The sequence below is a fragment of the Gopherus evgoodei genome, chromosome 6 (genome assembly GCF_007399415.2).
Source record: "Gopherus evgoodei ecotype Sinaloan lineage chromosome 6, rGopEvg1_v1.p, whole genome shotgun sequence".
Classification (NCBI taxonomy): Eukaryota; Metazoa; Chordata; order Testudines; family Testudinidae; genus Gopherus; species Gopherus evgoodei.
The window spans coordinates 13,934,184-13,960,968 of record NC_044327.1 but is presented as its reverse complement, the minus strand read 5'-3'; the positions used below and the strand labels follow the sequence as shown (position 1 = coordinate 13,960,968).

Below are 26,785 nucleotides of genomic sequence, written 5' to 3'. Positions count from 1 at the left end.
GTCGTAGTTTACCCACCTCTGCTATAGATACATAGTTTATCATGTACTTTACGCTCCTTGAAATTAGGGCCCTCCATAAGGGCCCTATGGGATCTGGTCGTTCTCCATTCCAATACTTTTTGCAAGGTACTTGCAAACTTGACTCATAAGGACCCACTAATAAGAGTCCAGCATTTAGAACATCTTTATTACACAGGCATAATGTAAACATAATAGGCAGCAGGTTTAAAACAAACAAAAGGAAGTATTTTTTTCACACAGCGCACAGTCAACCTGTGGAACTCCTTGCCAGAGACTGTTGTGATGGCCAAGACTATAACAGGGTTCAAAAAAGAACTAGGTAAGTTCATGGAGGATAGGTCCATCAATGGCTATTAGCCGGGATGGTGTCTCTAGCCTGTTTGCCAGAAGCTGGGAATGGGTGACGGGATGGATCACTTGATGATTACCCCTTCTGTTCATTCCCTCTGGGGCACCTGGCATTGGCCACTGTCAGAAGACAGGACACTGGGCTAGGTGGACCTTTGGTCTGACCCAGTATGGCCATTCTTATGTAAATTGTTTAGTAACACTCACCACGTTCTGAGTTAAGGATGCTGCTAGTGCAGCAGGCTGTATATAGCTAAGCCTGTAGTTAATAAACACAGTTATTAAGGACCCAACAATGCCTTTGCGGTTTCTTCATCTTATTGGAGCTGTAGGACTTATTCTGAGGGAGTTCTATGACCTGTGTTATATAGGAGTCAGAGTAGATGATCACAATGCTCCCTTCTGGCCTTGGACTTTATGAATCAGGCCACAATCACTTCCTGCCTCCCACAAATTATGGGCACATTTATATATTTTGTGTTTGCTACATGCCCTCTATTTACACACACTGCGATGTGCTGATATCAAGGGTATTTGCATTACTAATGAAGATCTTTCATAGTTTACGTGAGAATAGTTTAGTTGGGGTTGGTCCTGCTTTGAGCAGGAGGTTAGTCTAGATGACTTCCTGGGGTCTCTTCCACCCCTAATCTTCTATGATGCGTTTACAATTCCTAACTTGTAGTATGACATGGATATCTCCAGAAGTGTGCTTGTGCTGAGTCAACTCTTCTACATGTGATGCAGTGTATACCGTCCTGGCTCAGGTCCACATTAACCCTTTCTGAGTAGTACCTGGAGGTGGGCAGGCCTAACTAATAACAAAGCCTAGCTGGGGAGGAGCTATAAACAGAGGAAGTTTGGAACAGAAGGGGGCTATAGGGAGAAACTCTGCAATCATTTTCTTGGCAGCAGGCAGTGAAGAGGCCTGGAAGGAAAGAGAAGGCTCTTTTGCAGTTAGGAGAGAGCCCAGAGAAAGGCTTTGTAGGAAGGACCCTTGACCGCCTGCCCTAGGGTCCCGGTCCCTGTATTAGAACTCAGTGTAGAAAGCAGGCCTGGGTTCACCTGAGAAAGTGATGTGAAGCCTCTAAGGTGATATGGACTACTAGATACCTTTAGAAAAGAGTGAATGGACTACTGGGCCCTGAATTGACGGTGGCAGACTGGCTGAAAGGATCACACATTTGTTAGACTTCCTATTACCCTGGAAGGGGCAGGACTAAATGTGACCTGACTAGAGAGCAGAGGTACAAGAAGAGGGAGACCACTGCAAGGACCAGAATGATTGTCAGCATAAGGTGCTAGAGGAGAGCCTGCTATGCCATGCCCAGTCACAAAAGGATGCATCTATGGTGAGTTAACTCCTCTACACACCTCTCCCAGCCCACCTACATACATAGCTACCAGAAGTAGCATTGTTTCTACTAAAGTGTCATCCTAAACCATTAAAAGAATCACCATGAGGCAAAGCTGGAACTCCTCTGGACTGGGAAGGGAAGACGAACTTGGGAGTATGAGTTCCCTAGTAACTTTTGGGGCACTGTGATAAAGTAATTACGAAATTTGTTGATTAAAGCAACAAAATAACCTTTGTAATAGGAATCCGCAATTGAAAGCGGAAGCTCCCCACTGTCCTCCAAAACTTATGACACTACGTATGTGTTTGCACTCAAATAAAAGAAGTCCTAGAACAGGAGAATCCAAGCTTTTCTATGCCTGCTCCACAATGCTGCATTATCTGTTAATACAAGTTCCTGTAAATGCCTCCTACCCAAAGGGATCCACCCAGGCTTACCATGTGTGATGGTGTAGATACATTCATCCTCCCCCAGACCCATGCTCACACATACCTACAGATGACCACCCTTGCATTTAAACTTGTCTGTGAAAGACAGAAGTCACACATAATCAATACCAGTACATTTCCACACCTTGTCATTTATTTTACATTTCCTTACAAAATGTTTCCATTTTTGTTTCATGTCACTGATGGGTATGTACATCGAATCACCACTACCATCTACCCCTGCTGACTCTAACTATTGGAGACACACTTACACTGTGGTAAGGAAAACTTCTGAATAGAGAGAAAACTGCAATAAGCAACCGCCAAAGGGACCAGAACTCAGTTTCCTAGCATATAGTGGGGGCCCTTAACTAGGAAATGTAACAGCTATACTGAATCTTGGTGATACCTGAAAATGTTAACTTAAGACAATGGTGGTTTTGAGTTAGCCTAGAACTCATTGTCTAAAAGCAACCAGTTCCGTTTCTTTTGGTACATCTAGAGCAGTTTCTTCAAGAGCAGCCAATTTGTAATCTAAACACCCTACACCTAATGGATTTGAGGACTGTGCCTCTGGAATGCTTTTCATTGTGCTATTGCTGATAGGACCTACATTTCCACCCCATTCAGAGAAGGCTGACTGTTACAAGATACACTGGAGAAAGGGAAAGGGTGACTTTTTTTCCTCACCCCTCCTCCACGATCTGTTAGCTCCAGCAGACACAAATAAGTCTGACAAATTCCCTCAATATCAGCCTCTCTCTACATCATGTATATGGCAAGGTCACAAAACCCCATTATGCAATACCGATTCCAGAAATGACGTTTACAGTGATGCAAGGATCAGTGTCCTTTGTTTATCCTCAACCTCTATTACTCATAGGGTATGTCAACACAGCAAAAGAGACATGCAGCCCGGAGTCTGAGCCAGCTGACCCAGTCTCTAACTATCTGCTAGTTTTGTTTGTTTTTGTAGTGTTGTTGTACCCTTAAATAAGGAGCATGGCCTGGAATAGATAGGATACAAATGTTGTTCTCTTTATTGACCAGCTGTCACTGTTGCATCATAACAAAAGCTGCTTTTTTTATTTTTTAAGCCGTAAGCAGCATCCCTGAATTCTGAAGACATTTAAATGAACTCCCAATGGCGTATATGACGTGTCGACATCACCATGATGAATCTCACCTAGACATCATCCCAGACTGGCATGACTCAGTGTTCCCACATAATCTTCAGGTTTGAGGGCAGCTCTGCAGTACATAGCTCATCAAATTTTGAGGCATCTTTGACCTGCGTGCTGTAGAAAGCTAAGACATCCCCAGCAGTACACATTTGGTGGAGTCGTGAATTGGGGACCGCATGGCCTAGTTCTGCAGCCAGTTGTACCAGCAGGCGATACTTTAACTTGCTTTCTTTTAGTGAGGCCTTCTGCCAGTCCTCAGAGAGCGAGAGTCCAAAGATTTCCCTGACGTGAGACTCAAGACGACTCTGGAGATCCTCTGGGGGAAGGTACTTTCTACTGCGTGGTGGGGGACAGACCAGGATGGGTGGATCTTTCACTAGAACAGCTGTTTCAACCACCTCTGGTTCTCTCACCTTCTTCCTGTTAATCAGAAGGAAGTATTTTAAATCTCCCAGCTGCTGTTGAATTGAAGTGTCCTTTTCCATTTAGATTAGATTCCCATCCTCCTCCCATTCACACTCATTTTTGGTTTCACTACCATAATTTGATAGCTTTTACACATGCCTGCACTGAAGACAGAGCACAGCTGTTTCCTTCGCTGATTTGCATATACGCTCAATACAAACATTAGCACTCTGAGGGTATGTCTACATCTACAATTTTGCAGCGCTGGTTGTTACAGCTGTATTAGTACAGCTGTATAGGGCCAGCGCTGCAGAGTGGCCACACTTACAGCAACCAGCGCTGCAAGTGGTGTTAGATGTGGCCACACAGCAGCGCTGTTGGGCGGCTTCAAGGGGGGTTCGGGGAACGCGAGAGCAAACCGGGGAAGGAGACCAGCTTCGCCGCGGTTTGCTCTCGCGTTCCCCGAACCCCCCTGCAAACCGCAGGGAAGGAGACCTGCTTGCTCGGGGATTCGGGGAATGCGAGAGCAAACCGGGGAAGGAGACCTGCTTGATTACCAGAGGCTTCCTCAGGTATGCTGGGATACCTGCTTATTCCACGGAGGTCAAGAAAAGCGCTGGTAAGTGTCTACACTTGATTACCAGCGCTGGATCCTCTACACCCGAGACAAAACGGGAGTACGGCCAGCGCTGCAAACAGGGAGTTGCAGCGCTGGTGATGCCCTGCAGATGTGTACACCTCCTAAGTTGCAGTGCTGTAACCCCCTCACCAGCGCTGCAACTTTGTGATGTAGACAAGCCCTGAGCCTAGTTTCCAGCTTTTTCTAGAACGCCACCTTCAATAATATTCATGGAGCAAGTACCCCTGCCACAGTCAAACAGGCCAGGAGGTGCTTCACTCCTCTCCTGCTGTTGCTTCGTTACAGCAGTAATTTGCACTTTTACAGCCTCTCTGGGAGGCCTTAGGTGGAGGCGCTCCCAGCGACTGAGGGGTGCTGTGCTAGCATAGCAGCTGTTGGGCAGCCAGGCCCTGGGAGCATGTCCACGCTGCCCCTGGAGTCTATAGTTGAGGGCTCGTCTACACTACGCAGCTTTTAGCGACCAGGGTGTGTCGACACAGTGCAGTGCAGACGAGCCCTACGTGCCCAGCACACGCCGGGGGTGGGGGAGCTCCCAGCGAGCCCCGCCGCTGCGGCGTGAGCAGGGCGCTGTCAGGCGGAGCCCTACTCAGCCCGCCGAGGGAGCGCGAGCGCGTGCCCGAGCAGGGCCAACCGCCGGCTGGCCACGCGCACCCAGGCTGCGGGGGCGGGGCCGGGAGCGGGGCAGCCCGCGCTGGAGGCTGGAACGAGGCTGGCGCGGCGGACGCTCGCCCCCCGAGGAGCAGGCGGAGCACTCAGGCCGCAGCCCAGCCCCAAGCCGCCTCCCTCCCCGCACCGGGCGCCTCAGCGGGGGAAGGAGCCGAGAGCAGCTCGGCCACGGAGCCTCCCTCGGGGTTACCTCATGCCGCCCCACAATGCCCTGCGCGGCGGGACCCCCAGAGTCAGCCGCCTCCCGGCACGCACGAGCCCGCAGGAGGCAGCCATCTTGGAAACGACACAGAAAGTCTGGCCGTGGCACGGCGGGAGAGGTAGGATTGTTTCCGGGCGCGCGCTGCCTCATGGGAAGTGTAGTCGTGGGGGGCTAGGTCACGTGGGCGAGGCGCGGCACCCGCGGAGCGCTCTGGGGGACGTAGTTCGCTTCGGGGCGAGAGGCTGCGGCCTCCGGCGGCTCGTGCATTGGGTGGAACTGAGCGGGAGGAGGCCCGGGTGATGTGGGCAGAGTCTCCGCATGGGGCGCTTGTTGCCATAGACACCGGGATGGGGCCTCCTCCGTGCCCATGGGGCGCTGCTGCTGGTGGCCCCCACGTGCCTCCGTGTCACCTTGGGCGCTGCAAGGCACCAACCGTCCGTCTCTCCTCCCCCTGCTCCCCACCCCCAGCAGGGCCTGGCACAGCCTGGCCATAGAGCACACCGCCCCAGCCCTGTGCCAGTGACACGCGTGTGTACAAACAGCTACACATGCAAACCACACGCGGGTGTGTGCAAATAGCTATACGCACATCTGCATAGCCCCACCCAGCTTGCCACATCCCCGCTCCTCTGCCTACCTCCCAGCATTTCCTGCCCAGGAGCGGGAACGTGGCGTGCTCAGGGGAGGAGGCGAGGCTGGCGATTTGGGGAGGGGGTGGAGTGGGGGCAGGGGAAGAGCGTTGAGCCCCTACGGGAAAGAGGGGAAGTAAGCGCATTCTTGGTGGTTGTTATAACCTTAATACACATTCTTCACAACTCAGAGATAGATGTACATTTTTAGAAGGGACACACTATACATTTTTAAAGTGATTTATTTGGAAAACTTTTCTCATTAGTTTTACAGCTATATCAGAAAATGAATGATTGTTTGGTTATTTCATTTACCAAAGGTAATTGAAGCAGATATTTATGAAGTCATTGGGAGATGAACTATCTGCAATTCAACAGCTTAATCATTAATATTTGGAGGATTTCCTTGCCATGCTGTATTAGGAGGAGAACATCACTAGACAGACATTTAAATTGTTTTATTTAACTAAAACAACAACATTAAGTATTCTGGATTTTTTTCTTCAAGGGCAAACATAATATTTTAACAAAAAAGCATATGTTCCCTTGCTTCTCACATTTATCTCCAGACTTCTCCTTGTTCAAATCTATTCCGCCCCCAACAGTCTTCTATTCATTGAACTTTTTGAAACTTTTCACTTTTAGAGACAGGTAAGGGATTGACTCTGTGTACACAAATTTGCAGAGGGACAATAGCATTGAAGTCTGTTATTTCTTCCTTTTATTTATTTTTTTGTTTGTTTAAAAACATTTTTGCTGTTAACAAGCATGTTAGCTCTGGAAACATAAATCCATAGTTTGAGAACTGCAAAACTAAGCATCTCTGATGGTGCTTTCTAGACTGAGCACTGAGTCCCATTGGGTAGATAGAAAGATTAACCTAAATAATCTATACAGAAGCCTGTGGAATCCCATAAGATCGGGTCCCCAGTCCGTGAACTATTAGAACTCATTTACAAAACTTTTCTTAAACGTTATATGAATATATTGTTTCATACTATGGAATTAGAGTTTATAAACCCTAATCCATGATGAGACATAATGTATGTTAATTAAAACTGCCTTTAGATAGGTTTTTTCCTCAAAAAGCATTTTATCAAAAAAAATCAGATTTTTTGATGTTTTTTTAAAAAATCATTGATTTTTATCCACTCTGACAGTGGTGCACGGTGGGGGGAGGGGAAGGATTGGTCCCCAGCTGGAGCGAGGCAGGGGCCAGGGGCAAGATGAACTCAGTGAGGCATTGGGGGGAGGATTAGTCCCTGCTGACTGGAGCAAGGCAGGGGCCGGGGCAAAAGCGTAGCAGGGCGGGAGCTACGGTTGGTCCCTGCACCAAGGGAGGGGCTGGGGGTAAACTGCAAGCGCAGCAGGGCTGGGGAGGGGGTAAACAGGATCCCACCCACCCCTGTCCAGATAGAGTGGGTACCTACCTTCTCCCTGGTTCTAGCCCATTCTCCATCTCTCTCTGCACTGAGCTGCCCTCCTCCAGTGTGACAAAGTGGGAAGGTTCTTCATGTTTTCTCTGAATAATGTGTGGGTGCCTCAGTTTCCCCTATGCATTTCTTAAGTATCTAGGTGGTGGGATAAGGATGCGTGATTGTTGCAGAGTCCTAGACAGGTGTGATGCTGTCTGCACAGAGAATGGCTGACAGGGGTGCAGGATCTGGTCAGGAGTTAGAGTGAGGGAGGGAGCTCAGAGTTGGGGCAGGAGGTTAGGGTGTTGAGTGCCTACCTGGGGCAGCTCCTGTTTGGTGCGAGGGTTGCAGGTGGGAATATATGTGTGTGCAGGAGCTCCCGTTTGGCCGCTCAGGATGGGGGTGGGTATGTGTGTGGTGGTGCAGGAGTCACAGCTGGGGTTATGGGGATGTGGGGGGGGGTTCAGGAGTCAGGGCAGGAGGCTGGGAGTGTGAGGGTGGTGCAGGAGTCAGGGCTGGGGGTGTGGGTTGGGGTCGTGTGGGTGCTCCCAGCCCCCTGCCCTGAGCGGCTCAGGGCAGGGGGTTGGAGGGGGTATACCCCAATTCCACCCCTTTCCCCAAGACCCCGCCTCTGCCTCCTCCCCTGACCAGCGAGGGCACTGTGACCCTGCTCCTCCCCCTCCCTCATGCCGGCAAACGGCTGTTTGGCGGCAGCGGAAGTGCTGGGAAGGGGAGGGGTGGGAAAACGGCACGCTCAGGAAGGAGGCAGGGGAGGAGCTTGGCTGCCTGTGGAGCCTGCCCTGCTGCAACAGGAGCCCTCAGGACCAAGCTTCTGCCTGCTGCCCTTGCAGGAGGGGGTGAGGGGTGGAGAAGAGGGGACCAGGCCAGGGCCTCTTTGGAGTGTGGGCCTGGCGCCAGTGGCACCATGGTAAATCAGTACTGCACCCAGAAGGTGTGTGGGTTACATATGCACACTCATACACATGCTATATATGAATGTATGGATACGTACATGCACTACATACTCGCCTACACACACACATACTGGGCCATGTGCTGTCTGCTGCCCTTTGCAGGTGGTGGGAACACACCTGAAATGCCCAGTGAATGCGGGAAGGACATGGCTCATTTACCTGGGAGGGCTGCTCCTCTCACCTGGTGCAAAATGGCGCATGGCACACAGTCCACAGGCTTCCATCGTAGGGAAGGACCCTTGTATGGTCACTGCTGCAGTGTGGATGGAGGCTTGGCGATTGGGCCCAGGAGATGTAGGAAACATAAAAGATCTGTAGAGATCCCTGGTGAGGGTGCAGGTTGTAGCCCAATAAGACCCCCAGTGATTTCTGAGCATTGTACTCCAGTAAAGCCATACAGGCAAACAACCCCTAGAGAACTGTGATCTCCATGAGCTACCAATGCACCTCTGAGGCTGGTAATAGTGTTGCCAAGTCTCCTGATTTATTTATGAGTTTTGTGATTTAAAAAAAATGTTTTTCATTAAGCCCAGCTCTTGATCCAGAGATATGATTACGTGGGAATCTCAGCTTTCACGGTTTTGTTTGTTTGTTTTTTTTAAGTAAGATTCTAGCCCTTATGAGTGTGGAGAAAAACTGGAACATGTGTCCAGTGCACACTAAAGACTCAAAAAGAACCCAACATGTATTTTTAAAATCTCATTATTTTGAGGCCTATCTCATTATTGAGGCCTGACTCGTAATTTTTGAATGATTACATTGACATACTGAGGTGCTGTTATAGCTGCAAGCCTGAGATGGTTGTATCAGCCATGCTTTGGTTCATGGGTATACATGTGGTGCATAGGCTCGCTCACATCCTTAAATCCCTTTGGTCAGCCTACTGACTCAGCAATGCATTAGATTAACAAGTCCCTACTTGGGGTACCTAGAATAGAGCCAGCAGGCAATGAGGATAGTGCATTACACATCACCACATACTCCAGGGCTGACTTAAACCCACCATTCCTTCTTGGTTGGACTGCTGAGCAGAGGAGCTGCAGTTAAAACACTTGCAGCGTTCACTTTTGAGTGGCAGAGGTGTTTTTCACTCTTGGGAACACTTTGCAGAGAAATGTAACATTTTGGGGGAAGAAGGGTACTGTTATATTTCACACAACCATGAGTTACATAGGGTGACTGTGACCAAAAGCACCCCATAGTCACACCCAACACACTACTGTAATAATCTTTGTACAAAATGTGCTTTGTGAGGTATCGTTTGAAAACTAATAACTTGCTGGTCAATAACATCCTGGTGAAATGTGTGTAGCAGCATTATATGGGAAGTTATGAAATCCCCCTGTATAATGTTATTAGCACACATTCAAAACCGCACAGCCCTGCCTAGGCAAAGGTTGTTAAACAGGTCTATCCTAAACAGAGGAATGTGTGTTTTACCTCAATTTAGATATCAATAGTAAAGTGGGTCCTCAAGATAGCAGAGAGAGGAATTGACAGAAGATGAAGCAAATTTGCATTTCTGCAAACACAGGTGGGAAGAAAGATGCCTCCTTCTGTACCCTACTCCATATTGCCTCCTTTACTGTTTGAATAATCTTTGCTTTGAGGGATAATCTTCAGAAGAATCCACTTAATGGGTTCACTAGACTATAAAAGAAAGGAGCAGAGAACCGCCAAGTGATCTCTCTCTTTCACCTAAGAAAACAAAGTCATCAATAACCTTGGGCCTTGGGGATAGATCCTTACCAAGGATCAGTCGCCATCTTGCTGGAAGACTGTCTGTGAGAGAGATGATCTTGAATAAAGCCTTGCTAGATTAAGCTTTAGACTTGTAGATGTGTGTTTTCACTTTTATTTGCTTATAACCGTTTCTAACTTTATCTCTCATACTTGAATTCACTTAAAATACTATCTTCTTTTGTTAATAAACATGTTTTATTTTTTTTAAATCTAAACCAATCCAATGCAGTGTTTAGACTGAAGTGTTTGGTAACTCCAGTTAAAGTAGCAAACTGTTGAATATTGACTATTTACAGGAGCAACAAACCTTTAATATTGGAACTGTCCAGAAAAGGACTGGCCAGTGCAGAACACCTGATTTTGGAAAATTTGGGACTGGGAGTGTGTTGGGGTCACCTGGCAAGTAGTAACCGAGGCTGGTGGAAGCCAGGGTGTGACTGGTGTGTTGCTGACAGGCTGCTGGGGTCAGAGCTGCTGGGCCAGGGCTGTAACTGTATACAGACCCTCAAGAGTGTGAACTGCATGGTGGTAGACTGTGAGCAGCTCAGGTTGGGAAGTACAACAGCAAAGCACTGTGAGGCATCTAGGGTTACAGGGCAGGCTGTCATACAACCCCTCACTCATCTGGATTGAACTCCAGAATGCGACAGTGACTACAAGTTTACAGAGGGTGTGCACACTGGATCAGTATCTAAGAGGCAGCAGGACCTAGTGGATAGAGTCCGGCCTGAGAACTCAGGAGACAGGGGTTCTCTTTCTGGTGTTCTGAGGAGCTTTGGACAAATCACTTAAAACCTCTGTGCTTCAGTTTCCTCAGTCTGTAAAATGGGCATAGCAATGTTTATTTCCTTTGTAAAGTGCTTTGAGATCTGTGTATGAAAAGTGCTATGTAAGAGTTAGGTGTTATTCACACATCATTAACTTATCTCTCAAAGTCCTGCCCCAATATGCAGCAGGCTCAGCATAAACTTGAAGAGAAGGATTCTCTGGACACAGTCTTTGGAGGTAGCTTTAACTATCTATGACCCTGAAAGCTGTGCTTCGCAGGCAGAAACCTGAGCTTACCTGAAGGCCCTCTGAACTCACATTGCAGGATCAAGGCCTAAGTCATTATCAGAAATGCAGAATTTCATTTTTTTTTAAATATATGATTTTGATCTCATTGGCAGTTCACAGGCAATTATTTTGTCTGGTTTAGTTTGTGCACATAAAATTCAACAAGCAATTGAAAGTAACCCCAAGGTGCATATGTGCACTTGTGAGAAAGAATTAAACCTTCACACACAATAAAAATTTATCAGCTGCATATAATTTCACAGTTGCGGATGTTTTATTCACAGCCCGTAGATTGAAAACAATATCTAGAATGTGTAATACAGGAGTCCAATGTACTCTCTCCCGCTGCAGAGTGTGGTTTTGGAGGGGGCATGTGCTTTATTTGCTTGTAAACAGAGAAAATTGATGCCTGCATTCCCATTTTTCTAAGGAACAAAGTAAAAACTCTCTCAGGGGGAGAGAGCAATTTGGTAAATTAGCAATGGCAGTAGGGAATAAGTCTTTAAAACAGGTACTATTTTCTTGGATAAGATGAGGTGATTTTCTTCCTACATTTTAGGATTAAAGTGTGCAGTGGAGCCCATAGTTTGAACCCACAGGATTTCCAGTTTCCTTTTTGGGGTTAGGATTTTTCCTTTTTCAGTCCCCCTAGAGGGACAGGGTGGTGGTGTATTCTCACACCTTAGTACGTGTAGCTGGCAGTGAAAAGGGACTGTTTTGCAGCTGCATCACTCTTTCCAGAGACAATATATTGTCCTTTGGATGCTAACCCATTAATCTGAAAAAACAAAAAGGAGGGAGAAACAGTTAGTTATCCAGAGGAGAGTAAAAAAAAAAAAAAAAAAAAAAGACAGGGAGAAGTAAAGAACACAGGGAAATAGGGAGTATTTCTGTGAATTCCCAAACAAAATTTACAAGGACTGAAGAATTTAGGAAACAGATAATATAAAGACTGTTAACTTCTAAGGCAGAATGCTAGTGATCAAAAGTTATTGCTATCTGATACCTGTGTGTTGGCCTATATACAATGAGCTAATCATCTCAGACAAATTTACCCATATTGTAAAAATGTCCACAGAAATTAGCTTTAATTAGCATCCTAGTCGGCAGTCTCAGCAAAGAGACCGAAGATCAATTGGGTAAGGAGAATAAACCACCCATTTATTCTTACAGATGTCTCCAGAGTAGATTTGAGGACTATTATTGGGGCTTTGAGGGGAAGCTTGCGCTGCAGTTTCCTGTGTTAGACCTGCGGGGCGTGGGCTGTCATCCTTGGATGAACATGAAACACAAGGATGGAGCAAAGCAACAGGAATCTTTAAAACTTGGGGAACATGTCCCCATTTATCGCACCATGTGTTGTACAGTGTTTCTCTGAAGTAGAGTGAATGTTCTTTTAAAGACCTGGACTTAGAACTGGAGGGTCTGGGGCAGCTCAGTCATGATGATGAAGTGAAGGTCCCATACCTGTGCCCGTTTGCAAAATGCCTCCTGCGTAGCCTTCTTGTTCTCAGGTTTGCCAGCCCATGCGGCAAGTGCTGATGCCTGCAGAGCCCGTCCATATGAGAAGGTCAGCTTCCAGGGTTTGGGCAAAGGGCACTGGTTGATGGCACTGAGGTTGAGAGAAGCTTCCTCTTCACTTTGGCCTCCGGACAGGAAGCAGATTCCTGTGGGAGGAAAAAAAAAGAAGTTGTAAGTTTAGAGACCACTGATTCACTCTCATGTCCTGAGATGAAGCAGAATCTTGTCGTGGAGGCAGCAGGAACATAAAGAATCACATATCACAAATCACGGTTTTCCCAAAGAAGGCATTTAGGGTGAGACTGAAGTGAATTCGATCAACTGTATATCCATAGATATTGTATCCTATCAGTCCTCAGTGAGATTGCATATGATGCCCTGTCAAATCTACCGCTGGTGTCTGCTATTTGGTCCATAACTAGAGATGCAACAAATTCTCTTAAAATCTTTCAATGCAACAACCACACAACCCAGCCTCCTGGGAACAGAACAGGTCATTAAATGGAAGCAAATGGAGAGATATATATTAAACTAACCAGTGGAGACATTGTGGTCTGACCCCTCCCCCCAAGGTCTTACTGCACCTCAGTACGTGAGACTTGAGGTTTCAGATCACGATAGGTCCTACAAACAACCGCAATAAACATTTGAGGCACTTGGATGGATGATCCTTGAATATGCATGGAGAAGCAATGGATAGTAATGAATGAGTTACCAGGAACAGCAGCAGGAACAGTGCGATGAAGGGCAGTGACTGTTGCCATGGCTACCTCCTGAGGGGTGTACTTCTTGGGGCAGGAATGCCCAGCAGTCACCATATTGGGTTTGAGTAGTGTTCCCTCCAGGTAGACATGATGATCATTCAGGGCCTTGTAGACAGCAGCCAGGACCTGGGAAACAATGAGAACAGAAGGATCATTCAATGCTTATTCATGTTCACTCAATGCTGGGCTTCACTCCCATACTGATTCACCAGAGAGACCCAGGCCTCCAAAACTGCTGGAGGGGGACAACCTATTTCTGGGGTGAGAGTGGAATTCACTGTCCACGTTTTAGCCAGGCTGAACTTCAATCCCCCTTCTATCACTTTACCAAAAAGCCCACCAAACCTGCTATGGAGAAGTATTTGTCCGCAGAGATGATACAGGAATTCCTTCTCCATAGTCATGGAATTCTTGGCTTTAGCCCCTCAAACCTACCTTACTCTGGAATGGGAAAGTTACAAAATACGGAATGGCAGTGGAAACCTGGATGATACCTCTTCTCTTAGAAGAGTGAGCCCTTCTCAGCAGAGAAACAGGGTGGCCTCGTGGCTAGGGGACAATTCCCACCTCTGCCACTTACTTACTGTGTGATCTCGGGCAACTCGCTTAACCTTTCAGTGCCTCCTTCCCTCCCCCACCCCACCATCCATCTGTAAAATGAAGATAAGAAAGTACTTTGAGACTTATGAATGCAAAGCTCTGTTTAAGAGCTAAGTATTATTATTATTATGCTGATTGATGAAAATGGGACCTGGCTGGTAGGTAAGAATCTTACCTTCTCTGTAACATACTGACAGCGCTGGAGGTCATGGTCTCCATCGGGTAGGACCTCCGGTTCTACAATGGGCACCAACCCATGCTAGGAATGGAAAAACAGAAGTCACTGGAGGTCTGGACAAGAGACTGCCCTATAAGGTGAACAAATGTCCCAATTTTATAGGGACATCCTGATTTTGGGGTCTTTTTCTTATTTAGGCTCCTATTACCCCCCACCCCGAGTCCTGATTTTTCACACTTGCTGTCTGGTCACCCTACTGTCCTAGCAGGGATAGCCTGAGAAAGGGGCAGTAAAGCAAAGAGAACTACCAGAAGAGAGAAGATACCAACAGACTCTCTCAGCATGATGGACAAAGAGGCCTCCTCTCAAACACATGGGAACTATTTCAAAAGAGAGTAGAAAAGGGCACAACTTATTCCCACATCACAGGAAGGGAGGGAACTATTTCACACACACACTGAGAGTTTATACCTGCTGGCAGATACTGGCATAGCGTGCCAGCGTGTTGGCATTCTCCTGGATGGCTAGAGTGGAGGGAGTTGTGTCTGTGATCTTCAGCACAGCACGCCACTTGCCAAAATCAGCGCCATCCTTCTTATACTGGGCGCAGCGCTCAGCAAGCCCATCCAGCCCTGCCAGTATAAAAAGGGAAAAGAAGGTGCCTTATTTAGTGCCTCCAGATTTATGTGGTTGGACTGAACTTTGTGTCCTCTACGCAACCCTGTGGAGGTGGGGATACAGGGCCAGTGCGGGGGTGGGGGTGGCCTGTGGCTCCTGCCTTCTCCTGGAGACTGCTATCCTGTGGTCCTTGTGCAGACTACCCAGGGGGCATGCAAAATGTCTCCACTCTGTGCATGGCCAGTGCAGTAGCTGCTCACTGTATGGGCCTCAGGGAATGGGGTTCTCTAAATTGACAGAGCTAGGATGGTAACTAGGGAAACCCTGGGTATAATCTGTGGTTAGCAAAGCCTCTGGGAAAGTAATAATGCAGGATCCATAATGTTAGAAACAGGAACTGCTGCACAAGGTCAGAGGATTAGTACAGAAAATCTGATATCCTGATTCTGACTGTAAAACCTGATACTTCAGGGGGAAATGACCTCTACTCCCATCTAATTCCACCCCCCAAAATACACATGAACAACCATATAATGTTAACTTGGTGGGGGAGGATGAGGGGATAAATCCTTTCTGATCCTAGCTGGTGATCACTTTTATGCCTTGAAGCAAGACAAAGAGCTCTTGTGACTTACTACTCTTCTGCCTACTTATTACCTTGTGCTCATCAAGCCAAAAGGGATGTTTCTGGGCAGGGGGAGGCTGCTCTCTGCATGCTGGCTGGTATCTGGAGGGTTGTGGTGGTGGAGTGCATAGTGTCTAAGTGTGGAGCAAGGTGTGCCAATGAGCACATACCCCCCCCAACGCCTTTGGAGGTACTATGTTGCTCCTGCCCTCTGCAAGCACAATGCTTCCAGCCACTGCTGCTTGTGTTGTACACCTGCTTCTCCCTGCCCCACATGGCTTTCACTTTGAGAACCACAGCTCAGCCATACTCCAGTCATTTAAATCTCTCCTTGTGAGGAAATGCACCCTCATTCTTGATGGCTTAGAGGAAATGTCTCACCTTGAATGGTGATTTCTCCATTTGTTCCTGCCAGCGGGGCTGTTCCTTTATCTAGCTACGGAAGTACATGGAAAGGAAGATGTGTTAACAATTAACAGATCAGTATAATTTCTGCCACTGTAACCCAGAGCTAGTACAGACTCCTCAGCCTTCGCCAGCAGGAGTCACTGTAACAAATGGTGCAGGACCTCGGTGGGCAGAGCAAGAGACAGAAAACAAGGGTGGGGAATGGAGAAAATGCAGGCGAGAACAATGCATGACAATGAACAAACAGATATTGGGAGTGGGAAGCAGAATTGTTGGCGGGAACAACCCAAGAATTCTAGGAGTTGGGGAGAGTCACTGGAGAGGATGGACTCAAGAGTCTTGAGGACAATGGAATGGAAGGGTGAAGCAAGAGCTCTAGGAGGTGGGGGATTTGCTGAATAAAACAGGTCAGGATCAGTGGCTGTAGCTGTGGCTTGGCTGACAGTACAGGAGCATTGGCTGCAGGGGTAATGCAGAGAATGGTGCCGGAATGACAAAAGAGCATTGCTTATCAGCGAGATCCCTGCCTGGGCACAGTTCACACTGGGAAGGGCTCTGGGGCTATTATGCCAGCAGGGACCTTGGAGATATTCACCTTTATTCCCACCACAATGCCTTTGTCTTTGATGACATCTGGGAATGGTTTTCCACTGCTGTCCTTCTGATAGAGGGTCTCATGGAAAAAGATCACGCCCCCAATGCTCTGATTGATGGAAGCATCTGAAGAAAAGAGGATCTCTCGGAAGGCGCGGCGATTTTCCTCTGTGTTCTCCACCTTGATCCTCTGCAGTCTGTTCCCCATAGTACCTGGCAAGAGGGGCCAAAGGTCAGAGAACACGATATTGGGTATGATTGTCCTTTCACTTATCTTGTATAATTGCAAGGATGGAGTAACTGAGAATTAGGCCTTCCTGTGTCTGTAAAGACCTGGGCTAATCTCCTCAGCCCATGCCCTTATAGTTGGACCCCAACCCTGCCCTGATGGACTGCTCGCTCCTGAAGAAAGCTGGGGATTCATTTACTCCTGCTTGGTATCTCAAATTATTTCAGAATCAAAATGGCTTGAAGGACACTAAGAAATCTCAATAACTGATCAACTCACCCACAGACTCATCTGCAGCCAGGATCCCCTTCCCTGGAGCCACAATCTGCTGAGCTATGTCAGACAGGGCCTTCTTCTGCTCCGGAGTCAGCGCGGGAAACTGGTGGGTCATGATGGCTATTCTGGAGGAGACATGTAGAGACACCCATTGTTCCAAGCTGAGTTATGCTGTGGATAGTGTTTGTAAAATCACATTGATTGGATACAGACACAACAATCACATGTATCTCCTTCTGATGGGAGTGAGGTTCTCTATATTCTTACAGGTTTCAGAGTAGCAGCCATGTTAGTCTGTATCCACAAAAAGAACAGGAGTACTTGTGGCACCTTAGAGACTAACAAATTTATTTCAGCATAAGCTTTTGTGAGCTACAGCTCACTTGTTCGGATGCACAGAATGGAACACACAAACAGGAGATATTTATACATACAGAGAACATGAAAAGGTGGAAGTATGCATACCAATTGGAAGAGTCCAATCAATTGAGATGAGCTATCATCAGCAAGAGAAAAAAAAAACCCTTTGAAGTGATAATTGAGATGACCCATAGAAGGTGTGAGGAGAACTTAACATAGGGAAATAGATTCAATTAGTGTAATGACCCAACCATTCCCAGTCTCTGTTTAAACCTAAGTTAATTGTATCTAATTTGCATATTAATTCGAGTTCAGCAGTCTCTCTTTGGAGTCTGTTTCTGAAGTTTTTTTGTTGCAAAATTGCCACTTTCAAGTCTGTCACTTAGTGGTTAGAGAGGTTGAAGTGTTCTTCCACTGGTTTTTGAATGTTATGATTCCTGATGTCAGATTTGTGTCCATTTATTCTTTTGCTTAGAGACTGTCCAGTTTGGCCAATGTACATGGCAGAGGGGCATTGCTGGCACAGTGGGATTTATGTATATAACTGGACGTGCTCAGAGCCTAAAGGCAGTTCAGTAAATAGGCTTGGAAGGATTAGATTTTTTTTTAATCGGTAAATGTCAATTTCACTGGACACACAGAAACTGACAAAAAGATATTTCCAACCATCATAATCAAAATTTACAGATTGGCAAAGCAAGAAAAATGCTTCTTGAGAGCTTCAGAGTTTGATTTAAGGATACTTATTTTGCATATTTTGACATGATATTGACAATTCATGTTATAGCTATAAAGCTTTAACTTTTTGAATCTCAAAGCATCTACAGTCATTAAATAATTCTGACCCCTCCCCTTCATAATTTCCCACAACTGAAAATGTAAATTGATAAAGTAAAATAAAATAATCTTTTAAAATAAATGTTGATATTATCGCTCAAAATTTGAAGAAGGAAAAAAATAAGAATTCTGCCAAGCCTGTAGTTAAATCATTAAAATCTGGGACAAAGTAACACACATTAATTGCTGACTGGCAAAGTTCTTTGTAAAGCAGATTAGATACTTTGCTCCTAAATAACTAAGAGTTCTCTCTTATCTCCCACATGGTACACTGTCTGCTAACAAACCTCCTCCTCTTCCTTCACCTGCCTTGTAGGTATTTGCTTGTATGGCTCAATGCTTTCTCACCCCTTCTTTCCTGCTGTGTGTCTATAATTTGTATGCCTGGGGCTCCTCTCAGAACTGCATGAGATATTAGCTGTTTCACGGGAAAGCAAATCAAATGTGAGATGAATTAATCCTACTCTATACAAGATCTTGGATTGCAAATGGATCCTAATCTATTCCTATTTTATCAGGCTGTGGCTGACATTCACAAGCTGAAAATTTCACCTGAGTGAGGGTCAGATTCTGTCTTTTGCTGAGGCTGGTGTATGATCTTATTAAGATTTTGATAAGGAAGGAGAACACACCTGACAGCTTGGGTTTGTTCTTTGGGTGGACAATGAGAAGTATATCTGTTCCAGAAAAAAATACTTCCTAGAGGCCTTTATAGAGAAGTATGGTGGTGTTCTGCAGTAATGTTTACACTGTATAGCCCTGTGATCACACCTCTGAGATCCAGGTCCTTCCTCATGTATGTTATGGCCTCATCTATCTGTCATCCATCCTTTATAAAGGTCTTAAGAAGAAGAAAAGTCCCTGTTCTGATTGTTATTGTAATTATTTGTGTTATAATCCTTGTAGCCCCAACGAAGATTAAGTGCCACACAAACAAATGCGTAGCGGGAGACAGTCCCTGACCCATACAGCTTACATTCTAAACAGACAAGACAGGCACATTGTTGGAGGGAGTAACACAGAAGCAGTGACTTGCCCACAGTCACCAAGCAGGTCAGTGGCTAAGCCAGTAACAGACCCCCATTTTCCTGACTCTAGGTCCAGTTCACTATTATCATAGGCTGGCAGGGCCTTTATGAGGAGTCAGACTCTGTCTTGCCTGTGGCCTAGCACTTGTCCCCCAACTGATCCTGATCTAGTAGCTTAATTACCATTAGTGACCCCTGCTGTGAAAGGTCAAGGAGGAAGATGTAGAGATAGAACTGACTCAGAAAGAAGAGATAGGGAGTTCCTTCTCTCTAGGTAGGGTCTGGTGAAGGTAAAGAAGCCTCACAGATGGAGTTATATTCTGTGGTGAGTGTTCTGGAAAAAGGTAGGGTGAATGTTCCAGAGTAGGAACAAGGAGTGGGGAGGACCTAGAGAGAAACCTGGGAACCAAAGGAGAGGCTGGGTTAACCACAGCCTACTGGGAAACAACACAGGGGCTCAGAGGTAGGAAGTAGCCAGAGAAACAGCAGCAGATGTGAATGGTGTAGTGGTGCTGAGTACGCCCCAGGGCCTTGCCTGCCACAGCATGGGGCCAGAGTTAGAGCCGTTTGGAGGTGGGGTTAGAGAGCTAGGCTGGCAGGGTAATGCTGCAGATTAGGATTACACCACTAGAAGGAGCAGACCCATTTTAACACAGTGTCCCTGGGCTGGAACCCAGAGCAGAACGTGTATCTGTGCTCCCTCATCAGCCCCAGGAGGGGGTCTAGAAACCTCAAAACAAGGATTGCTGAGCACAGGATGGGGCTGAGGTGTGAGCCCAAAGGATGGGTTGGGGAGTAGCCTGTGAGGGGTAAAAGGATCTCTTGTTACCCCAGAAGGGGTCCGAACTAGACTTGACTTTGAAGGGCTAAGTCATGGCCACAAATAGGCCATTGCAGGTTCAAGGAAGTGATCAACAGGGGATGCAAGAAGTGAAGACTTCTGCAATGCCATGACATGATGACAGGGGGTGCTATTGTGGTGAGTGGAGCTGCTTGCATCTACCCGTTTGACATGTCGCCTCCTGCAATGCCATGACATGATGACGGGGGTGCTATTGTGGTGAGTGGAGCTACCTGCATCTACCCGTTAGACATGTCGCCTCCTGCAACGCCATGACATGATGACAGGGGGTGCTATTGTGGTGAGTGGAGCTGCTTGCATCTACCCGTTAGACATGTCGCCTCCTGCAATGCCATGACATGATGACAGGGGGTGCTATTGTGGTGAGTGGAGCTGCCTGCATCTCCCCTTTAGACATGTCACTTCCCATTTAATTCTCTAATTTACATGCTTAGGCACTGATCCTTGAATCTCACTGTCTTCAATGGGACTCTGTGCAGACCAGCTTTTAGCATGCACTTGGGTGTCCTAAAATACTGCCTAAACAAGACCTAGCGCTGATGAGCAATAGCTCAGTACACTTCAGAAGCACTACTGCAAGTCTGAGGGCCAGTCTGGGGCACCCTTACTCAGGTTAACAAGCCGTAATTCACAGGAGCAGTCCCACTCCCTTTAAGTGTTCCCTAAGGTGACGGTTGTACAAGATAGTCCTCTGTGTTCCAGACCCTTACTACAGGATACTGCAGAATCCTCCCAGAGGAAAAGATCTATTTAGATTTTGTTCCCCACCATGTTCTGAGCTCTTGGAAAAGGGTCGGGACGTATATCTACACCCTGTGCATATGGCAAGGTGGATACAGTAGGCAGAATCTCCCTGTTAAGAGTGGCAATGAGCTGGTGTAACAAGTGAGCAGTTAGCTCTCTGCAGTGCACAGCAATTGTATGGGAGACAGCTGTGAATGGCAGTATGGGATGGTGGTTTTGCTGGAAGTTAGACCAAGGCATGGTGATTTCTAGGTGCTCTGTATACCTGCTTAGCGATGATCCTTTAGCTGGGAAAATTCGAGAGAGATAACATAACACACACAACACCAGCCAATCAGAACCTCACTTTTGAGTTTCAACTTCTAAAGCCATACGCTGCTGCTGCCATAAACCAATGAGCCATCACATGCCTGTCCACAGCAAATGGCAATAGTAAATGAAGGAGTCTGATATCAAACAGAGATGAGTTGCAAGAGTAGATGAAAGTTCCCAGTTTTGCATAAATACCCCTTCACAATGCTAAAGAATGGATGGATGCACAACAAAACCACACCAGGAAGCCTAGAAATGATCATTTATTTTGGTGAATAGATTTAGTTATCTATTGCCAGCTTCTGCTACTCTTACACTTCGCAATACCTTCTTTGAGAGCAGTGCCATTGATTTCAGATGTCCTATTCAGGCAGTAAAGTATTGCTCATTACGAGCATGGATGGCAGAACCTGGCCCATCATTGGTCATTGCTCAACTATGGCTGCCTTATGAAAAACAGGCTTCCATAAATGTATCAACAGAAATTATAAAGGCCTGTTTAAGAGAGAGCATGGTCCAATAGATAGGAAATTAGACTGGAATGCACAGGGGCGGCTCCAGGCACCAGCACGCCAAGCGTGTGCTAGGGGCGGTAAGCCACTGGGAGCACTCTGCCAGTCGCCTGCAGAGGGTCCGCTGGTCCTGCAGCTTCGGCGGATCTCCCACAGGTGGCATGCCTGCGGAGGGTCTGCTGGTCCTGCAGCTTCGGCAGACCCTCCGCAGGTAAGCCGCTGAAGGCAGCCTGCCTGCCAGGCTTGGGGCGGCAAAATGTCTAGAGCCACCCCTGGGAATGCAGGAGACATAGGGTCTGTGCTTGGCTCTGCTACTGATGTTGCCAATATTTTTATCTGCCAGACAGTTGTACCTCATCTGCTTAGTGGAAAAAGGCCAATCATTTCAAATTATGGGCCAGATCCTCAGCTGCTGTAAATAGTTATAGTTTGAGTGCCTTCAGTGGAGCTATGCTAATTTCCACCAGCTGAAGATCTGGCCCATGAATGTTATTTTCCTGTTTATTGTAATTGTTCACAAAACTGAAAGGGGGGAGGAAGAGCAACAACAAAGGAATATATGTACAGAAAATGCACAAAATCAGATGCAGTGTGTTGGCTAAATAGAATGTTCTGCAAAGCTTTCCAGCAAGCTTTGCAGGTGCTTTAAACAAACAGGGCTGTTTGTCTAAGCCAGTCCCTGGCAGAGAGGCAGCTGGACCAGAAAAACACGGCAATGAAAGTCAATATTGCTGTGTTGGAATCTAGACCTTTCTCTAGTAAGCGCAGTGGGAAATATTGTCACAGACATCAGCACAAACATTGCATTCAGTTAATATTACAACAGACGGGGCGAAAGTGCAAGCACACGTGGGGGATGGGAGAGGGAATATGGGGAAGGATTTCAGTGTTGTCAGCATGTTGCACCTCGGACCAGGTTAGAAGCATCTGTTCTTTCTTTATGCCTTTCCCTTGGCAATTACCCTCAGCACTTTGTTTCTTACAAACAATCAGTGTCAGGTTTAGAATCATTTGCCTATCAGCCTCCTACCTAAACTGGAGAAACCAGTTGTGTTATAACATCTGGGTTCTGGACAGCAAGAAAAAGAGGATTCAGTTGGCACAGGTGTTTTCATGACTGTCTTTTATCTCTCCTTTTATGTAAAATATGTCAAATGTGCAGGGAACATGTGTTGAACACTTGGCCCTCTCCGAGTGTGTGCAGCTTTGTCTGCACAATTACTTGTGAGCACAATTTCTCAGCATTTGTGTACACACATTTACACATACAAAACCCTATTTGTATGCACAAATTGTGTGCATGTAGATCTGTGAGAGTAAATTCTACCATTGTGCACACAAACGGTAGTGCTTAAAGTATGTGAAAGTGATTTGAATGAGTAAAAGCTGCATGTGTACAAATGGATGTGGGTGGGGTTTTAAAATGTGGCTCATAACAAACAGGCAAGGAGTACAACACTTCTGTCTGATTTCTGGTTCAGCTGTCTGTTGGGGACACTAGGATGGAAATTTAACCTTCTGCATAATGAAAACAAAATTAATAAGTGCTTGTGCAATGGCTGGCATCTTGACCAACAAGAGGGATTTAACTGGGGACCGCCAGAGCTAAACACGAGTTGCTTGAGTTATGGAACCAGGCTTCCCCAGTGAGACCTGCTACAGATCTGCATTCTCTGTGGCTCATGTACAGAGGGTGACATGTGACACACTGATACGTGTGTTAAACTTGGAAGATGCAAACGGCTCTAAAATGCTTAATACTTGTATTATTCTATTGACTTGAGAAAAATTATGCCTCCTAAACAAAAGTGAAGAAAACCCTCTCATTCCAGGGCAAATGAGGAAGGGAACTGCCTGAAAATATGGCAAAGAAAATAAGTAAGAAGCTTTAAGAAAATAAACAAAGAAGCATTAGTGTGGAATACAAGGCAAATTGTCCTTTCGGAATAAAAAAGGCTGTTTGACCCAAAACAGATGGGAAGGAAGAGAGAAAGTAATACGCACACTGAAGAGTGCATGAGGAACAGAGAGGCTGCTAATAGAGGAACAAGTCAGGTATTAACCATTCATGACTACAGGAAATGAGGAACGTAAAGCCATGTAGGGGCTCCCTTTCCCCCTCTTGTACTGCAGTCTTGTACTTCCATTCATTCTGGTGCTCATAAGACAGAAAGTCAGGGCACTGTCCTACCATGCCCTGAATGGGAACATTATCCAGAAATGGTTAAAGCACTGAACTTTACACATACAAGCCTACACGCTGAACATTAAATTAACAGCCATGTTTACAAAAATAAAATAACTGCTAGAGAGAGAAAAGCCATCACAGTGCAAATCAGCATCTCATGCGGCTTTGATGGTGGTCAGTATATACACTGCATTGTCCCATAGGCATGAAGACAAAACTGTAGATGTAAAGCATGTAGATTAGGGGATGGGTCTCCTCTGCCAAGTATCAGATCTGGAAAAACACTGGATTAAGGATTCAGACTGCCACTGCCTTAGGAAAACGAGTGAGCACTTTTGCTGAAGATGGTGATTTTGTCCAAGTTCTCTCAAGTGGCTGGAAGATCAGACCTCCCAATTACCTAAAAAACCTGATTGCCGGCTGTTTGGTTTTCTGCACCTGTGTGCAAGTAGTAGGCATACATGCACCATGTTTTTTCTTAGAGCAACTTGTAAGGCAGAGTTTTGCTAACAGACTGCTAAATATCTATGGGTGTTGTCGGGGAGAGGAGAGGGAGCGAGGCACTTTCCCCCCCTTTTATCCTTTGCTTTGGGGGCTGGCATCAAGTGGCACTTGCACCAGACTAGCTGAGGTCACATCCCCTCCAAATTGGGTGGGAGGGTGTAGGGCAGGGATCTCAAAGTCCCAGCCCACGGGCCAGATACAACCTGAGAACCTCCCCACTGCAGCCCACAGAGGAAAGACTCTGCATGCAGCAGTGTCTGCTGCAGGTGCCGCTCCCATTGGCTGGGGGAGAGGGATAGAGATACAATTACAAGTCACCAGGCTGAGTCAGCCATGGAGGCAATATTATTAGTTGCCGGGCAGAGTCAGCCAGGGAGGCAGTGTCACGTTTTTCCACAGTGAATATAAACAAGTCACAATACTGAACACAACTATCTGACGCACACCTTGCTGCAATCCTGAAGGTTTCAACTGCTCAGTCACGGAGGTCAAACATCAACAAAGTGACAGAACTGAAGAGTTGCCAGGTGTCTGGCAAACACTAAAAACTCTCTGGCAGACGAAGAATTGTATCAAGTTTTATGACTGTTTTATTATTTCTAAGAAATTTGAAATAAAAAAATACAATGTAAACGTTTTCTTTTCTGAACACCATCTTCAGTGACATTATTGGCTTGCTGGGAGGATTGGAGGACTGGCACTGGCCCTAAGGCAAATTGAGTTTGAGACCCCTGGTGTAGGCTTTGTGACTCCACAGCCCCTCTCCACTGGCCAGCAGAGCTTATGGCTGTAGATGGGAGTGGACACCACACTGCATTCCCCTCTATGCTCAGTGCTTCTGCATCTCCTTTTTGGTGAAGGGCACAGGGAAACAGGTGCCCTAAGGACTAGGGAGTGTCTGGGTCATATACAGGGCTATTCCAGAAGCTGGGAGATGGTTTGGATAGAGCACTCGTTTTCATGCTGAGGACAGTTTCTTCTTCTTGGTGGTGGTGTCCTGGGTGGTGCCATGCCCTGGTTGGTAGTGGTAGGAGTGGTGGATTGTGGAAGGGTTCTGCCACGCTGGCAGTTGGCACTTGTTCCTGGAGTAGGTGGAGAGTTCTGGCAGGTCCGCTAGAGAGCTCTAGTGCATAGGATGCTAGCAGGGGACAATGCGGGTGTTTTGGGTGAATTAGGAGGTTGAGGGTGCTAGCTTGGGGATGATGGTGGGGTCAGCAACTGCCAATGAGCCTATTCATATTCTGTAGTTCTGAGCAATTTACTGAAGATGACTGTTCTCATCCTCTGTATTCAAAGGGGTCCAACTCCACTGCTAGTACAGGGGAATATTTCTGCCAACAGCTTCTGTTATCTCTTTTCATGTAGTCTTCTCCTTTCAAGACTATCCTATGTCCCCTGGTCAAAGTCAGTCTCACCAGCACTACTGCTATAATACTTCCGAAGAAATTAAACACCGAAAGCAGGTTGTAACACTTCATCAGCCCTGAATGCATAATGTGCATGCAAGGAATAAAAAGAGGATTGCGTTCTGCAGCTGCACCCCAGATTTTCCCACGTGCACCTACACGAATCATCATTTAAACAAAGTAGCAGAAAATGACACGGACACAAACACACAGGCTATTGATCCAGTCTCCTGAATTAAGGATGAAGATTATGTGTTCGCATTCACTTCTTCCAGGTGTTCTTCGTTACAAAATTAAGTCAAAAGAGTTAGCAATTGCATCAAATGGGGCTTATTATATTTACAGAAGATAGATGTGAGAGAGAGAGATCATTGCAGAAAAAAGAAAAACTAAGAATGAATGTGTTTCTTTCCTGATTTGGTTAGCGATGACATAGTTTTACACGCAGTTCCTGGCAAAGCAAAAGCCATGACAGAAAAGATACATATTCTCTCTCTCTCTCTCTCTCCCTCCACCTCCCTTCCCCCATTCAGATCAAAACTGAATCAGTAGTTTCTTATCACTCACTGTTTGAAGATAGTGTCTCCTTCTTTACTATAAATTCCTGCTGAGGTAGCTGCAGCCAAGTAGGTCCAATCTCCCAACTCCCAAACTTTTTATAAAGTCCTTAGCAATATTTGTTTTCCCTCCTCTTTAAGCTGTTTGAGGCGGTGTCACTATGCAGCACCTCTGATTGGCTGGGTGGGTTTATGGTCCCTCAGCCAATCAGATTCATTCTCTCTCATCCACAGGAGTGGAAAAATTCTAGTTTTTTTTCTCTAGGAGTGAGAATGACAAATTCCATAAAGATTCTTTTGACAGATCAGTTCAACAGCTTCCTCATCCCTTCCAAGCCATAGTACGAATTATTGCAAGCTGGAATATGCTCACAGTGGACCTGGCTAGAGCTTGCGTTTTAGGGCCAGATCCTCAGCTGGTGTAAATCAGCATAGCTCCATGGAGTTCCAACCCTCTGGTTCTGTCCCTTGGGGCCAGGGAGTCTGTGTTCCCTTGTATTTTGTATATGGCCTTGCAAAGTGATGAAGCTCAGTGTGTACTCTTAGTAATAGAGTCAGTCTCTGCTGGTAATAGTGCAGTAGGATGAAAGTCA

The 26,785-nt window shown here is 46.4% G+C and overlaps 2 protein-coding genes across 2 annotated transcripts; both read right to left on the bottom strand.

The window, feature by feature from the left end:
* Window positions 1-2,287: 2,287 nt before the first annotated feature.
* On the bottom strand, window positions 2,288-5,370 carry MRPL50 (mitochondrial ribosomal protein L50). The gene is made up of 2 exons (XM_030567286.1): window positions 5,241-5,370; window positions 2,288-3,759 (listed from the first exon to the last, which is right to left on the bottom strand). Exons 1-2 carry the CDS (start codon window positions 5,324-5,326, stop codon window positions 3,369-3,371), a joined length of 477 nt encoding a protein of 158 aa, XP_030423146.1. The 5' UTR covers window positions 5,327-5,370; the 3' UTR covers window positions 2,288-3,368.
* Window positions 5,371-11,302: 5,932 nt separating this feature from the next.
* Window positions 11,303-26,318, bottom strand: ALDOB (aldolase, fructose-bisphosphate B). Its single transcript, XM_030567285.1, has 9 exons — window positions 26,203-26,318; window positions 16,886-17,007; window positions 16,379-16,590; window positions 15,757-15,811; window positions 14,604-14,764; window positions 14,130-14,213; window positions 13,306-13,480; window positions 12,537-12,736; window positions 11,303-11,847 (listed from the first exon to the last, which is right to left on the bottom strand). Exons 2-9 carry the CDS (start codon window positions 16,995-16,997, stop codon window positions 11,752-11,754), a joined length of 1,095 nt encoding a protein of 364 aa, XP_030423145.1. The 5' UTR covers window positions 16,998-17,007; window positions 26,203-26,318; the 3' UTR covers window positions 11,303-11,751.
* Between the last annotated feature and the right edge of the window lie 467 nt (window positions 26,319-26,785).

What these genes read in the sequence shown, in the direction of transcription:
- MRPL50 (XM_030567286.1), bottom strand. Translation starts at nt 5,326, where the DNA reads ATGGCTGCCTCCTGCGGGCTCGTGCGTGCCGGGAGGCGGCTGACTCTG. An exon ending in GCATTGTGGGGCGGCATGAG is followed by an intron (nt 3,760 to 5,240) that starts GTAACCCCGAGG and finishes TCTGATTAACAG; the next exon opens with GAAGAAGGTGAGAGAACCAG.
- ALDOB (XM_030567285.1), bottom strand. Translation starts at nt 16,997, where the DNA reads ATGACCCACCAGTTTCCCGCGCTGACTCCGGAGCAGAAGAAGGCCCTG. An exon ending in GGCTGCAGATGAGTCTGTGG is followed by an intron (nt 16,591 to 16,885) that starts GTGAGTTGATCA and finishes CCCTCTTGCCAG; the next exon opens with GTACTATGGGGAACAGACTG. An exon ending in GTCAGTATGTTACAGAGAAG is followed by an intron (nt 13,481 to 14,129) that starts GTAAGATTCTTA and finishes ATTGTTTCCCAG; the next exon opens with GTCCTGGCTGCTGTCTACAA.